The sequence below is a fragment of the Sciurus vulgaris genome, assembly GCF_902686455.1.
Source record: "Sciurus vulgaris genome assembly, chromosome: 3".
In the NCBI taxonomy this organism is placed as follows: domain Eukaryota; kingdom Metazoa; phylum Chordata; class Mammalia; order Rodentia; family Sciuridae; genus Sciurus; species Sciurus vulgaris.
Genome location: NC_136463.1, coordinates 124,228,678 through 124,246,366, shown reverse-complemented (window position 1 = coordinate 124,246,366; position 17,689 = coordinate 124,228,678). Strand labels below are relative to the sequence as shown.

General features: G+C 34.4%; 1 protein-coding gene and 1 pseudogene across 8 annotated transcripts in view; one reads left to right on the top strand and one right to left on the bottom strand.

Annotated features, from left to right (window-relative positions):
• UBR3 (ubiquitin protein ligase E3 component n-recognin 3) overlaps window positions 1–17,689 on the bottom strand; it is a 210,515-nt gene that overhangs the window by 124,327 nt on the left and 68,499 nt on the right. For all 7 annotated transcript variants that reach the window (XM_079135462.1, XM_079135466.1, XM_079135463.1 and 4 more), the window contains one exon: window positions 3,388–3,474. In XM_079135462.1, the coding sequence (XP_078991588.1) occupies window positions 3,388–3,474 (87 nt within the window). The remainder of the gene's footprint in view (window positions 1–3,387; window positions 3,475–17,689) is intronic.
• LOC306658480 (cytochrome c-like) lies at window positions 3,481–6,053 on the top strand (annotated as a pseudogene). The gene has a single exon. The product of its transcript is annotated as a cytochrome c-like (transcript).

Here is a 17,689-nt window from a genome sequence, read left to right as displayed (position 1 = left end):
AAGAAAGTTTCAAGTACAAGTAAGAACTGGGTTGAAAAAAGTCAAAAATACCGCTGAGGGATTAATCCTGGAAAGAGAAAAGGAATACAGCAGGCTAAAAGTAGGAGGGAGCTCTCTGGAAACTAGAGTGTGTTCTAGGAAGATTGGTTCATTACTACTCAAATAAACAAAGTTTAAGCTTAAAGATCAACAATTACTGAAGAAAAAAAATACAAAGTAATTTGGTAAAGATAGAATCAGAATCCAAAAGGACAAAATCCAGATTGTCCAGGCTGAAGACAAAGAGTGAACACAAATGTTAGAAGAGGGGTGATGGGGGGAAGATAGATTAATTTGGGGCAGGAAGGATCAGAGTTAAACAGGACTCTTCCCTTCCTAAACAATATACTCTTAATGCCACTGGGGGACTAAGGAGCAAGTAGGACAAAACAGGCATATTTTGCAAGCAGGCAGAACAGACAAAATAGGTGAGGAACCTAAAGAGGGATGTCAGAGCCCACGTTCAGGGCAACTATGCAGAAGTGGGAAGAGGACTTGAGATGTCAGAGGTTGCTTAGGAAGAAAAGGGAGGTGGGGTGCTAATTAACATAAGAAGTATTTGCCTGACATAGGAATTAAAACCTGAATGGTCAAAAAGTCATACACACCACACCTCAAATAAGTGATGATGGAAGTGAGGTTTCTCATAATTGGAACATAACCAGAATAAGGTCTATGGTGTTATAGTAGAATTTTATTATTTATTTATTTGTTTGTTTGTTTATTTATTTATTTATTTACCTGGGGGTGGGGGTGCTGGGATTATAACTCAGTGGTAGTGCTAGGCAAGCACCCTACCACTGAGTTATAATCCCCTACCTCTGGAATTTAAAATATCTGTTTGAGGGCTCAATGATAGATTGCTTATCTAGCATGAACAAGACCCTTGGATGAAACCCCAACACCAAAAACAAACAAAAAAGTGATATAAAATATCAGTTTGAACTCCTAACTTTTACTGCACATAGAAAAAGAAATATAGAGGTACATATATATATGTATGTTATGTGTGTGTGTATGTGTGTGTGTGTGTGTGCACATGTACATAAAATACACTGTACTCCTAACCACTGCTTACTATGAGGGCTGAGAAGACTGACACCCCAATAATAATGAGCACATCTGGCACCCAGTTCTTGCTTTCTAAATATTATTCTCCAATAACCAGGTATCCTTAAAGAAATTACTTATTCCAAAATGAGTTAAAGAAGCTATAGTGTGAGCCTAAACATCTTGTAACATAAACCACGGAATTACTCAAAGAATTGTGGAACAAGCAATAGGACCAGAAACCAACTTGAAGGAGTTCTTTCTGGCCAAATCTAAAACAATTTGAGCATCAAATAATAATAGTAATGGATTATAACCCATTAAATAAAACAATTACAAGTCTACCAAGTATCACCCTAATCAAGTGATCAAAGGGAACATCATCAGAACAAACATAAATCGTAAGTTACTAGTTACAATGAAAAAACTGCAACTTCACTTACGTAATATTTCCAGAAATGATATGTAATCTGAATCTAATCATGAGACAAACCCAAACTAAGGAAGATTCTACAAAATGATTTATCTACATGCTTTAAAATGTCACAGTCCAGGATAGGCATGGTGGTGCACACCTGTAATCCCAGCAACTTGGGAGGCTGAGGCATGAGAATCTCAAATTGGGGCCCAGTCTCAACAACTTTAGCAAGAACCTGTCTCAAAGTATAAAATTTTAAAAAGGGCCAGGTGCAGTGACACACACCTCTGATCTCATCAGCTCAGAAGGCTGAGGCAGGAGGATTGTGAGTTCAAAGCCAGCCTCAGTAATTTAGCAAGTTCCTAAGCAATTCAGCAATAACCTGGCTCAGTAGTTAAGGGGGTCCAGTCCCCAGTACCAAAAAATAAATAAAATTTAAAAAGGACTAGGGATGTAGCTCAATGGTAAAGTGCCCTAGGATTTAATCCTAGATAGACAGATAACAAAAAGGAAAAGAAAAACTGAAAAAGTGTTCCAGAAGGAGACTAGAAGCAGGTAACAAATTGTAACGTGATTCTGAACCAAATTCTTTTGCTATAATAGTTATCACTGAACAAGTGCTAAAACCTAAACAATTAGATGAATAATAATATATTACTGACTTTTTGAAAAAATTTTTAGATGTTGATAGACCTTTATTTTTTATTATTTATTCATATGTGGTGCTGAGAATCAAACCCAGTGCCTCACACATTCTAGGCAAGCGCTCTACCATTGAGCCACAATCCTAGCCCCTATTATTGACTTTTATAGTTGTTGTCTGGTTATAGAAGAGCATATCTTTGTAGGAAATATACACTAAAGTGTTTGGAAATCATAGGGTATCAAGTCAACAAATTAACTCTTCAATGATTCTAGAAAGGAAACCTATTTGCATTACCAATTTCTCAGTAAATTTGTGATTGTGTCAAAATTAAAAAAAAAAAAAAAAAAAAAAAAAAACAGAAAAAGAAAGAAAATTCAACTCCTCTCCATACACACACATACACATACACACACACACTCCTAACTGCCCAAGGTTCAGAAAGGAGATTAGGGGTGAGGGGCATTGCTGTCTAAAATATATTCTTGATAGGCACGGTGGCACACGCCTGTAATCCCAGCAGCTGTTGAGGCAGGAGGATCCCCAGTTCAAAGTCAGCCTCAGCAAAAGCAAGGTACTAAGCAACTCAGTTTGATCCTATCTCTAAATAAATACAAAATAGGGCTGGGGATGTGGTTCAGTGGCTGAATGACCCCGAGTTTAATCCCCATTACAAAAAAAAAAAAAATACTCTTTCCTCTGTATATGGGATATTCTGACCCCACTTCATAAGAGGAATAGACGGGGCTTCTGGTAAACTTGACTAACAAAAGTAATCACTATTCAATTCATACATAACATGTCCTGTGCCAACTCTTCTCTATTATTAATAAAAATTATCTCTGTTCAAGTACATCTTTTCATTCTTTAAAAAGAACACTATCCAACTAATAAAGTTGTAATACATTTTTCATTATCTCCCCTATCCTATTCAAATTTGCACTGACACTTTAATCTCTACAACTCAAATTAATCTTCACTCCTGAGAAACAATGACACACATACACTTAACATAAAAAGAAATCATGCCTATCCTCTCTAAGAAATAAGCAGACGTGATTGCTACACTGGAATTTTCTAAATGTCAAGAAATGTTCTCCCCTTTGCTTTAAAAAGCAAAATATTATGTTAATTCTGACTTCTTTCCCTTATTCCATTAAAAATTCATTATTTTCAATGTTAAATTAAATTTAACATTTTTCTTAAATGCTTTTGCATATATCAAAAATATACATACCTCATCTACGAAGTTAATAGCATCAAACCAATCTTGAAGGGCTTCAAGGCAATATCTTACAACATTTCGGGTATATTCTTGAGTTTCCTAAAATAATATGTAAATTTTACAATATATAAATATGAGTATTTCAATGCCAAATTATATATACTGCATAATTGTATACATTTCAGATATTATGATAAAATGTATACATTTTCAAGATGACCACTATATTTGCCATTTCAAGAAATCATCCCTTCAAAAAATAACTAGTGACAAATATGAAAATTAAAGAATATGCTTCCTTTTATATAATATATTCTAAAAATTAGTCAAAGTTGATAAAGACGGAGAGCAGGATATCAGACTTCCAAGCAGAAACCTTCATTGCACTAGCGACAAGAGTGAAATAAAAATGTATGATGGTGAGACAGGTAAGATTTTTGTTTGGAAGTGTGCCCAGTGCCACTCTGGGGAAAAAGGGAGGCAAGCAAAAGAGTGGGTCAAATCTCTGTTATCTGTCTGGGCTGAAAACAGGTCATGCTATTGGATTTTCTCACACAGCCACCAATAAGAATAAAGGCATCAGGTGTAGAGAGGATACGCTGATGGCGTATTTGGAGAATCCCAAAAAGTACATCCCTGGAATAAAAATTATCTTCACTGGCATTAAGGAGAAGGGAGAAAAGGCAGACTTAATAGCTTACCTCAAAAAACTACTAATAAAGAATAGTCATTGCCATTTTTATTATAAAACAGAAATGTTTTATGGCTTTTTAATGTGTACCATAATTTAATTGCTATCACAAACCAGAATTCAGATCATGAATAGCTGACAGGGTATTTTTTGTTACACAGTCCTGATTTAAGTAAATTTGGCCTGTAGTTAAAAAGATTTTAAATGAACTCAAATTAGGTTCTACTTCAAGAGACCCCCATGATAGTACAAATTGGTAAATGTTATTGTTTAATTGACATAGAGTCTCTTTTGGGCTGACAAAAATGTACTGGAACTGAACAACGGTGATGACTGCTCCATGTGGATAGATTTAGTATGACTGCACTGTACCCCTGAAAATGGTTAAAGCACACATTTTATACAATTAAAAAAAGAAAGTAAAACACAAATACTGTAATTAGCTTGTGATATCTTGGCTCACAACACAATTTGGAAGAAAAAATGATAGGTATGAGCCATTTGAAATAAAGGTACTATGAAAGGAAATTACAGCATTTTATGGTAAAATGGACCCATTAAAATAAAGAGGGTTTTAAGTTAAATGAAAACATAAATCAAGAGAAGGCTTTCACAAATAAATAGGAAAAGAATTTGAATAGACATTTCTCCCAAGAAAATATACAAATAGTTAATAAGTACATAAAAATATGTTTGAATCAAAACCATAAAGAGATACCACTTCAGACCAGGAGGAAGGCCATAATTTTTAAAATGTAAAATAAAAACTGTTAACAATAATGAAGAGAAATTGGACTGCTCATACACTGCTGCTGAGAATATAAAATGTTGCATTGACTTTAAAAAAAATACTTTGGCAGTTTCTCAGCAAGTTAAATATAAGAGTTACCATATGAACAAGGAATTCCACTGCTATATACTATACCTAAGAGAACTGGAAATATATGTTTACACAAAAATTAAATGCAAATATTCACAGAAGCACTGTTCATAGTAGTCAAAAATGTAAAATGAACCCAAATGTCCATCAACTGATAGACAAAATGTGGAACATCCATACAATGGAATACATTCAGCCATAGAAAGGAATGGGATGTTGATAATGCTGCAACACAGTTGACCCTTCAAAACATTACACTAAGTAATACCCAGACACAAGAGGCCACCTATGAAATGTCCTGATTAGGTAGATTCATAGAGATATAAAGTAGATTCGTGGTTTCCAAGGGATGAGAGGAGGTTGAAATTGGGAAGTATGCAGTTTCTTTTCGGGGTGATGGAAATGATGAAAATAGTGGTAATGGTTGCACAACTTTGGGAACACACTAGAAACCACTGAACTATACAGCTTAAAGTGGTTAAAATGGTAATTTTTTGTGAATTTTTCTTAATTTAAAATTTTTTTTCTAATTTTTAATTTTTTTAAGTATTTGGGGGCATCAATGTATAAAATAAAAGTACAGATACCATCAAACAGATTAAATCCATGGGCTATCTATGTAAATTATTCTGTGTTTTTAGAAAAAAAAAAAGCTGAGACTCCCATTCTTTTTTTTTTTTTTTTTTTTTTTGGTGGTGCTAGGGATTGAACCCAGAGCCTCATGCATGCTAGGCAAGTAGGCAAGCACTCTACCAACTGAGCTATATCCCCAGCCCCTCCCATTCATTTTTGACTTCTCCTTCACCCCACTTAGTTTCCATGTCCTGTTGAGTCTTCCACAACATTATCATATAGGTTCTCAACTATTGTTACTTGCCCCCAACTAGACCAAACATCACTGATCTAGTCACCAGGCCAACAATCTCACTCTGTTTCAGTCTATTCTGTATGAAATCCATCTTCATATAAATATTTTCTTATACATTCTATTCCCTAACTCTCAAAGAAAAAAAAGTTTAATTGTACTTTTAAGTTACCATAAATAATCTGTCTTAACCAAACTAAAGTGGTAGATAATTCATGGATAAACACACACACACACACACACACACAGAGAAAGAGAGAGAGAGAACTAAATATTCTCCCATTTTGTCAAGGATTTGAGTTAATAGTGTTAGCACAAGTAAAAACTGGAACAGCACTGCTGGAGAACAGTTTGAAAAGTAGTACCAAAAGTATTTAAAGATGACCAGTTAATTTCACTTCTACAGTATATCTTTAAAATATGTTCAGAGTTCTGTCTCCCAACTTACTACCACCACCATCAATAACCTGAAAAAAAAAAAAAAAAGACTATTTATACTTAATACTTTAATGACCTTTAGTAAATGATGTATGTTTTATGAGTCTCAGTTTCTCCAAAAGGAAAAAAGGGCATACTACTACTTTCCTCCCAGTACTGTTACAAAGATGCAAATGAAAGGATGCATAAAAAACGTTCCGTGAAGAGAGAAGATGGCAGATTAGAAGAAGGGTGCACTTTCCAGCAGCTCCTCAGCATCTGACTTACAAAGTGGGAAAATTGTTTCTCAGTAAGCCAGCATCTGCTACCTACCTCCTTCTCCTTTGATGACATTTTTTTTAATATTTCAAACTTTTCCTCACCTTCCCACCTTATTTTTCTTTTACTGAGGAAACTGTGATCCCACGGATAGAATTACATAGTTTAAGTAAATCCCATTTATGTTGATGTGACTATTATTACAGTAGACAACATAGTGGACACCTGATGTCAAATGCCTGATCTAGTTCATAGTTTTGTGTTGCTGCCACTGATGTTAAATGCTGACCCCATCATTCCCATACAGGTGGCAATCAAGGTTACAGATGTCAAAGTAAATACCAGACATTCATCTTAAAACTCTATGTCTGGCCAGCTACAGCAGCACACACGTCTCAGGAGGCTAAGGCAGAAAGATCACAAGTTCAAAGCCAGCCTCAGCAACTTAGTGAGGCCCTATACAACTTAGCAAGATGCTGTCTCAAAAAATTAAAAGGGCTGGGGATGTAATTCAGTGGCTAAGCGACCCTGGATTCATTCCCAGGTACCAAAAAAAATAAAAACAGTCTACATCTATTACTAACTTTAGTGCTATTCCTGGATCCCCCTCCCTCTAGGAGGGCTGGAAAGTGATTGAGACACTTCAAGATTACGGAATAGAGATTCTGCTACCAAGAAATACTCATAATCCAAACAACAGAGAAACTTACCCCACATATGATTTAGCCTCACTTGAGACTAAACATACTTCAACTCAGAGTTGGGGAAATAAAAACCCCCAATCACAACCAAGCCCCAAGGAGGAACAATCAGAGGGAAACCTCAAGTTCCATCCCAATGCCAATATCTACTCATATATGAAAAACAGAGTGAAATCCTAGAATAAAAAAAGAACTACACATGTAAGGGCACACATTTAAAAGAGGAAGGGAAATTTACCTCAACTAATGCCCAAGTACAGAACCTCTGAAAACGTAAAGAAACAGGCAAACCAATCTCCCCATAAAATTCACAATCCCCAACAAAGAATCCTATAGATATGGAAGTGGATGAAATTTCAGAGAAAGATTATATTTTTAAAAACTGATTATTAAATATTGAATGAAGTAAAAAAAAATGATTATTAAAATGTTCAGTGATGTAAAAGATCTAAACCATTTCATTAAAGAAATAGAAATACTGAAAAGAAATCATTCAGAACTCCTGAAAATGAAAGACACAATGAATTAAAAATTCACTTGAAAGCATCACTAACAAATTAGATTGTGCAAATAAAACTTCAGACCTTGAAGACAGATCCTCAAGTCTTGTAGACAGGACACATGATTGAGTACACAAAATACAACAAAGGGGAAAAAATGATAGAGAGTATATAAGAGAGTATATAAGAGTATATAAGTATATCTGGCACAACATCAACAGACCAAACTGGAAAGAAGAAAACATGGAGATACAAACTAAAGACATTAAGAACATTTTCAATGAAACAATAACAGAAAAATTCCCTATATCAGAAATAAAATAGACATCCACACACAGGAAGTATACAAGAATCCAAATAGAGCTGATCAGAACATAACTTCTCCAAGACACATCATAATCAAAATGTCCAGCATAGAAAATAAGGAAAGAATACTAAAAACTCCAAGGGAGAAACATCAGGTCACAATTAGAGGCAAACCAACAAGGTCAACTTCTGATTCTAAACTCAAACACTAAAATCAAGGAGAGCCGGGGGCGGGGGGATGGGGTATCTCAATATTCCCAAAAGGATAAAAATCAATAAAAGACTAATCATCTAAACAAGAATCAAGGCAAACTACAAACACATATTCATAATAATACTGAATATAAATGGTCTCAACTTCCCAACTGAAAGACACAGATTAGCCAAATGGAACAAAAAACAAGATTCGACTATATGCTATTTGCAGGAGATTCATCATTGGCAAAGACATTCACAGGCTGAATGTCAAAGGATGGTACAAATATTCCACACAAATGGAGTCCATAAACAAGCTGAAAAAGTTACTCTCATATCTAACAAAACCGAATTCCAAGCAAAAATGAATCAGAAGAGACAAAGAAGGCCATTGCATCCTAGTAATGGGAACAATCTAACAAGAAAACAAAACAATAGCAAATATTTACACCCAAAATATCAACACATCCAGTTACATTTTAAAAACAGCCATTGGGCTGGGGTTGTGGCTCAGTGGTAGAACGCTTGCCTAGCAGTTGTAAGGCCCTGGGTTCGACCCTCAGCACCACATAAAAATAAAATAAAGTTAAAAAAAAAAAAAATACTCATTGACATTAAATCCCAGATAGACCCCCTCGCAAAGAAAAAATACAACACACCCTAATCACCAATAAAAATATATGCAACCTAAATAATACTATAAATCAAAAGAACCTAATAGACATATACAGAACATTTCATCCCAAAACAGGTGAATTTCCCTTCTTCTTAGCAGCTCATAGAATCTTTTACAAAATAGACCATATTCTAGGTTATAAGTTAGAAAATACAAAAAAAATCCAATATAATTTCATCTGTCCTAGTAGACCATAATGGAATGAAATGAGAAATTGACAATAAGAAAAATAACAGAAATCACAAAAACAGATGGAGATGAAATAATACTCTTTTACATAAAGAATGGATCAAAGAAGGAATGAAAGAAGTAATCAAGAAATTCATAAAACAAATGAAAATAAAAATACTATGTATGAAAATCTCTGGGACAGTACTAAAGCAGTAGTAAGAGTAAAATTCATTGCATTGAGTGCCTACATTAAAGAAAAAAAGAAAGAGAGATTCCAAATAAATAAGCTTTTGCTGCACCTCAAGACCTTAGATAAAGAAGCAGCAGCTAGGCATAGTGGCGCATGACTGTAATCCCAGCAGCTTGGGAGGCTGAGGCAGGAGAATCACAAATTCAAAGCCAGCCTCAGCAACTTAGCAAGGACCTAAGCAACTTAGACCCTGTTTCAAGATTTAAAAAAATTTTAAAAGGGCTGGGGATGTGGCTCAGAGGTTAAGTGCCCCTGTATTCAACTCCTGGTATGAAAAAACAAAAAAGAACAAACTACTTCAAAATCAGTAGAAGACAGGAAATAATACAGATCAGAATCAAAATTAATGAAATTAAGAATGAAAAAACAATACACAGGATCAACACAACCAAGAGCTGGTTCTTTAAAAAGATAAATAAGATTGATAAATCCTTAGCCAAACTAATCAAAAGAAAGAGAAGATCCAAATCAACAAAATTAGAGATGAAAAAGGAGATGTTACCATCGACATTTCTGAAATCCAGAAGACCATTAGAAACTATTTTGAAAATTTATACTCCAATAAACTGCCAAATTTAGAAGGCACTGACAAATTTCTAATCACATGACCTCCCCAAATTGAACCAGGAAAATACAGAAAACCTAAACAGAACCTGGGACTGTGGTTCAGTGGCAGAGCACTTCCGTAGCACATGTGAGGCACTGGATTAAATCCTTAATGCAATAAAAAAAATAAATAAATAAGACTTCAAAGAAACAAAAACTACAACTTCAAAGAAAAAAAAAAAAAAAAAAACCTAATCAGATCAATATCAAGTAACAAAACTGAAACAACACTTAAAAGCCTACCAACAAAGAAAAGCTCAGAACCAGATGGATTCTCAACTGATTTCTACCATACCTTTAAATAAGAACTAACACCAGTCTTTCTCAAATTATTCCTTGAAAATGAAAGGGGGAGCACACTACCAAACACAGTCTGTGAAGACAGTATAACTGATACCAAAAACAGACAAAGACACATCTAGGAAGGAAAACTACAGACCAATACCCCTGATGAACACAGATGCAAATTTCTTAATAAAACATTAGCAAACTACATTCAAAAACATATTAAGAAGATAATACAGGTCTGAGGTTGTGGCTCAGTGGTAGAGCACTTGCCTCACATGTGTGAGCCACTGGGTTTGATCCTCAGTGCTGCATATAAATAAAAGAATAAACAGAACAATTTCAAGTAATGAAATAAAAAATGCCACCAAAAGTCTATCAATTAAGAAAAGCCCAAGACCAGATTCTCAGCCAAGTTCTACAAGACCTTCAAAGAAGAATTAACACCAATACTCTTCAAATTATGCCATGAAATAGAAAAGGAAGGAACCCTTCCAAACTCATTCAATGAGGCTAGTATCACCCTGATCCCAAAACCAGACAGACACATAAAGGATAGGAAACTTCAGACCAATATCCCTAATGAACATAGATGCAAAAAATCTCAATAAAATTCTGGCAAATCACATACAAAAACATTAAAAAAGAGAGTGCACCACAATCAAGTGGGGTTCATCCCAGGAATACAAGGTCCAGTTGAGCATATGGAAATCAATAAATGTAATTCATCAAATCAATAGACTTAAAAACAAGAATCATACAATCACCTCAATAGAGGCAGGAAAAGCATTTTAAAAAATACAGTACCCCTTCATTTTCAAAACCTCATACCTCAAAACTACAAAAACTACATACCTCAACATCATAAAAGTCATATATGCTGAACTGAAGGCCAAAATAATTTTAAACAGAAAAATTGAAAGCATTCCTTCTAAAAACGGAACAAGACAAGGATGCCCCCTTTCATCACTTTTATTCAACACTGTCCTTGAAACTCTAGTCAGAGCAATTTGACATAAGAAAGAAAGGTATACAAATAGGTAAAGAACACCTCAAACTATCACTATTTGCCAATGACATGATTCTATATTTAGAAGATCTAAAATATTCCACCAAAAAACTTCTAGAACTAATAAATGAACTCAGCAAAGTTTCAGGATATAAAATCAATACCCATAAATCAAATGTGTTCCTATCATTAATAAATCTACTGAAAGAGAAATTAAGAAAACTACTCCATTCACAGAAGCCTTAAAAAAAAAAAAATTTGATAATCAATCTAACAAAAGAAGTGAAAGACCTCTACAATGAAAACTACAAAACACTAAAGGAAGAAATTGAAGAAGACCTTTGAAGATGGAAAGACCTCCCATGCTCCTGCATAAGTAGAATATGGTCAAAATGATCATACTACCAAAAATGTTATACAAATTTAATGCAATTCCTATTAAAATCCAAATGACATTCTTCATAGAACAGCAATCAGGAAATTCATTTGGAAAAACAAGAGCCCCAGAATAACCAAAACAATCCTTATCAAAAGAAAAGTGAAACAGGAGACATCACAATACCAGACCTCAAACTATACTGAAGAGCAATAGTAATGAAAACAGCATGGTACTAGCACCAAAGTAGACATGTAGACCAATGGCACAAAATAGAAGACACGGAGACAACCCACATAAATACAGTTATCTCATACTAGACAAAGGTGCTGAAAACATTCACTGGAGAAAAGATAGCCTATTTAACACATGGTGCTGGGAAAAATAGAAAGCCATATGTAACAAAATGAAATTAAACCTTTATCTCTCACCCTGCATACAACTCAACTCAAAGTGGATCAAAGACTTAGGCACTAGAACAGAGATCCTGCACCTACTAAAAGAAAAGGTTGGCCCAAATCTTCACCATATCAGCCTAGGATCTGATTTCCTTAACAAGACCCCTAAAGTGCAAGAAGTAAAATCAAGAATCAATAAATGGGAAGGATTCAAACTAAAAAGCTTCTTCTCAGCAAAAGAAAAATAATGTGAAGAGAGAGTCTATAGATTGGGAGAAAAATCTTTACCACATGTGCCTCAGATAAAACATGAATCTCTAGGGTATATAAAGAACTCAAAAAACTTAACACCAAAGAAACAAAGAACCCAATCAGTAAATGGGCTCTGGAACTGAACAGACACTTCACAGAAGAAATACAATCGATCAACAAATATATGAAAAAATGTTCAACATCTCTAGCAATTAGAGAAATAAAAATTAAAGCTACTCTAAGATTTCATCTCACTCCAATCAGAATGGCAATTATCAAGAACACAAGTAACAATAAATGTTGGTGAGGATCTGGTGGAAAAGGTACAATCATACACAGCTGGTAGGAATACAAATTGATGCAACCATTTTGGAAAGCAGTATGAAGATTCCTCTGAAAACTTGGAATGGAACCACCATTTGACCCAGCTATCCCACTCCTTGGTTTATGCCCAAAGGACTTAAAATCTGCATGCTACAGTGACGCAGGCACATCAATGTTTATAGCAGCTCAAATCACAACAGCTAACTATAGAACCAACCTACGTATCCTTCAACAGATGAATGGATAAAGAAAATGTGGTGTGTGTGTGTGTATGATGGAATATTACTCAGCCTTAAAGAAGACTGAAATTATGGCATTTGCTGATAAATGGATGGAGCTGGAGAATATCATGCTAAGTGAAACCCAAAAAACCAAAGGCCAAATGTTTTCTCTGATCTGTGGTTGCTAATTCACAATAAGCGGGGCTGGGACTAGGGAAGAACAGAGTTACTTTAGGTTAGGTAAAGGGCAGTGAAAGGAGGGGAAAGAGTATGGGGGCAGGAAGGATAGTAGATTGAAACAGATATTACCTCATGTATACAAATGACTGCATGACTGATATGACCCTACAATATATACAATCAGAAAAATGAGAAATTATACTCCATTTATCAAAATGTATACATGCATTCTACTGTACTAATTAGAATAAAAAAACAAATCTAAAAGATAAATGAATGAATAAATAAATGAATAAAATAAAGGTTCATCAACAACTAAACAAAGATACTACACTATGATCAAATGGGCTTCATCCCAAGGATACAAGATGGGTTCAATGTATGCAAATGAAAAAAATGTAATGCACCATTTAAAAAGAATTGAGGACAAGAATATGAGTATTTCAATAGATATAGAAAAGGTCTTTGATAAAATACAGCAACTATTCATGTTAAAACCACTGGAGAAATTAGGGACAGAAGGAAATTATCTCAACATTAGAAAGGCAATATATGACAAACTCAAAGTCAACATCACACAGAGAAACAGAGAAAAACTTAAAGCTCTTCCTCTAAAAACAGGAATAAGACAAGGATTTGCACTCACCATTTCTATTCAATATAGTTCTTGAAACTCTAGCCAGAGCAATCAGGTAAGAGAAAAATTAAAGGGGTACAAATAGAAAATGAAGAGCTCAAACTATTTTTGCTGATGACATGATCCTATATCTAGAAGACCCAAACAAATTTCCCCAGAAGACTTCTAGAACTGATAAATGAATTTAGCAAAGTAGCAGGATACAACATCAGCACTCATAAATCAATAGCTTTTTTTATAAACAGCACTTCAGCTGACAAAGAAATCAGGAAACTATCCACATCACAATAAACCCAAAAAGAATAGAATAACTGGGAATTAATTTAATGAAGGATGTGAAGGACCTCTACACAAAAACTATGGACCACTGAAGAAAGACATTGAAGAAGACCTCAGAAGATGGAAGATCCATGTTCTTGGGCAGGCAGAATTAATATGTCAAAATGGCCATACTAGGGGCTGGGGAGATAGCTCAGTTGGTAGAGTGCTCGCCTCACAAGCACAAGGCCCTGGGTTCGATCCCCAGCACCACAAAAAAAAAAAAGGCCACACTACCAAAAGCAAAATACACATTCAATGCAATCACCACCAAAATGCCAATGACATTCCTCACAGAACCAGGAAAAAATGTCTAAAATTCATTTGGAAGAATAGAGACCCAGAATAACCAAAGCAATTCTCAACAAGAAAAACTATGCAAGAGGCATCATAATACCCAATCTCAAATTGTACTACAGAAGTATTATCACAAAAACAGCATGATATTAGCATAAAAATAGACATGAAGACCAACAGACTAGAATAGAAGACACAGAAACAAATCTACATACTTACAACTGATACTTGAAAAATGCGCCAAAAATATGTTGGAGAAAAGAAAGCCTTTTTAACAAATGGTGCTGGAAAAACTGGATATCCATATGTAGACTAACATTAGACACCTATCTTTCAGTTTGCACAAAATCAAATCAAGTGGATCAAAGACTTAGGAATTAGACCAGAAACCTTGTAACTGCTAGAAGAAAACAACACTCCATTATATAGGTGGATGCAGGCACCAACTTCCTTAACAAGACCTTTAAAGCTTTGGAAACAAAACCAAGAATCAACAAGTGGATGCCATCAAATTAAAAATATTCTGGGCTGGGGCTGGGGCTCAGTGCAGAGTGCTCACCTAGCACTTGTGAGGCCCTGGGTTCGATCCTCAGCACCACATAAAAATAAAATAAAGTTTATTTTAAAAAAAGTGAGTTTATATGATAAAAAAATTTAAAATATTCTGTGCAACAAAGGAAATGATTAAGAGCATGACAAGAAGGTCTACAGAGTGGGGGAAAATCTTTGCCAGCTACTCCTCTGACAGAGTATTAATATCCAGAATATTTTAAAAACTCAAGAAACTCAATGAAAAACAAACAAAAAAAACCCATATAACCCAATCATAAACAGGCAAAAGAACTAAATAAAGTTTTCAAAAGAAAATACACAAAGGCCAACAAATATATGAAAAATGTTCAACATCTCTAGAAATCAGGAAAATACAATCAAAACTACACTAAGATTTCATTTTACTCTAGTCAGAATGGTAATTCTCAAGAACACAAATAGCAATAAATGCTGGCAAAGATGTGGGAGAAAAGGAACACTTGCACACTGTTGGTGGGACTGCAGACTACTACAACCACTCTGGAAAGCAATACAGAGATTTCTCAAAAAATTAGGAATGGAACCACCATATTACCCAGCTATCCCACTCCTCAGTATTTATCCAAAAGAACTAAAATCAGCATAATATAGCAATACAGTCACTTTCATGTTTATAGCAGCACAATTCACAATAGCCAAGTTATGGAATCAACCCAGATGCTCATGATAGATGAATAGATCAAGAAAATGTGGTACACAATAGTATTTTACTCAGCCATAAAGAAGAATGAAATAATGGCATTTGCCAGTAAATGGGTAGAAATGGAGAAAATCATGTTAAGTGAAATAAGTCAGACTCAGAAAATCAAGGGTCTAATGTTTTCTCTCATATGTGGAAGTTAAAGCAAACAATGGAAAGAAGGTGACTGGGGAGGGGATCAGATATCATACAAACATGGGAATTCAGTGGAGTAGAAGAAGGAGAACAATAGAGAGGGAGGAAGGGAAAGGGAAAGAAATAACAAAATCATATACATACATAAATGTACCAAAGTGAATTTCACTTTTATATATATGTAGAAAGTACCAATTAAAAATAAATAAAGTAGCAAAAGGAAAATCACTTGAGTGGAGAGGGAGAGGAAATTTGTGGAGGAGGGGAGGAAACAGGGAGGGAAAAGGGAATTGAAATCAAATTCCTTGCAAGTATGATTTTGCAAAAATCAACCTAAATATTACATATAATTATAGTGCTCTAATAAAAAAAATTTTAAATGTTCTCTTACATCTTAACACTATGAGATATCAAGTAGTTAATTAATTGCTCCAAGAAGTCAAGGCAGTACTTGATACCTATCAAGTTTGCAGTAACTGGAAATTGCCACTAGATGGAGATTTTGCAGTTTATTTGTTCCCATCAGAAAATAAAATAAATAAAATTCTAAAAATGTGTCATGCTTTAGCCTGTTATTAATCTATTATTAAAAGTCTGGTACCCTACCAACTGAGATAACTGGGTAGTAGTATTTTTTTTAATTAGAACTTATATTTTTAAAACTGAAATAGTATTCAGGGCAATCACCAAAAGATATAATTTAATCACATGAAATTTCCTTTTATGCTGCTTATTCCTTTAGTTTCAGATTTTATAGTGGAAAATATGAACAGAGAAATGCCTTTTAAACTTTAAATACTCTTCTAATTTTCATTTCTAAAATCTGTCAGCACTATTGCTAAAAAGCTCTGGAAATTCTTGCTTACAAAATAAGTATAGCAAAGTGGTAATTAAATCAAACAGATTTCAAATTCAGTTTCCACTAATAGCTACGTGAACTTGATAATTGTCTCACCTCTGAAAGAAAGGCATGATGGTACATACTTTATATGAAATGCTGTAAAAATTAGATGAGAATATATGTGAAGTGTGGAGTACAATGCCTGGCATAGTGTGGTTGCCCAAGAGAAGGTCTGATTTAGGATGTAGATGCTTCTTTCACCAAGAAACTACTCTCTGAAATATTGTCAGGACAATATAAGTCTGTTTCCTCACTGCCCTCAACTTTTTAGGTTAAGGGCACACTGCAATCCTGGCTTCAGAGGTGAAAAATTTACTACTGCCTGGAAATAATGATTTTTCATTATCAGAGATTATCCCAGTTTCACAATCCAAATTTGTTCTATATGTAGTTATCATAATAATTTTCCTAAAATAGTGATCCCTTCATATGAGTGTCACATCAAACCACCTTCCTGAATTGTTGTCTTCTGTTGGTCTTCGGGACACTACATTCTTCTGGGTTTTCTCATATCCCTCTCCCTTATATTTAAAGGACATTCTTTCCTTAGAGTTCATGTCTAGTCTCTCCCTTCTTAATCGCATCCCATGCCTTGGTGATAAATATCATCTATATACCAAAGGATTTAGAATTTATAAACTCTGTCCAGACTTTCACTTTTGAGAGTGAAACACAATCTTCACTTCACAATTTCCACTTGACGGACATGTCAAACTTAACATGTCTAAAACTAATTTGAACTTCTCTAAAACTTTCTTTTCTACCAGTCTTTTCTACTTCTGTAACTATTACATCTGTAACTGTACATCATACAGTTTCTCTTCCTCAACAATTACATACAACCCATCACACCAAGTTTACTGATCCTACCTCCAAATTGTAACTTTTCAAAATAAATCAAATCTCAAATATATGTTTATATTCAAGTTTATGTTTAGAATTTCACATTTAGACTATTACTATGGCATCTTTTTAAATAAATAAGAATTATATTATATATATATATGTATAGGGGGTACAATATGATATTTGGATACATGTGTACACTATGAAAAGATCACATCATGCTAATTAACATACCTAACATCTCAGATACATACATTTGTACTGAAAACATGTAAGATCTATTTGTCTAGAAAATGTGAAATATACA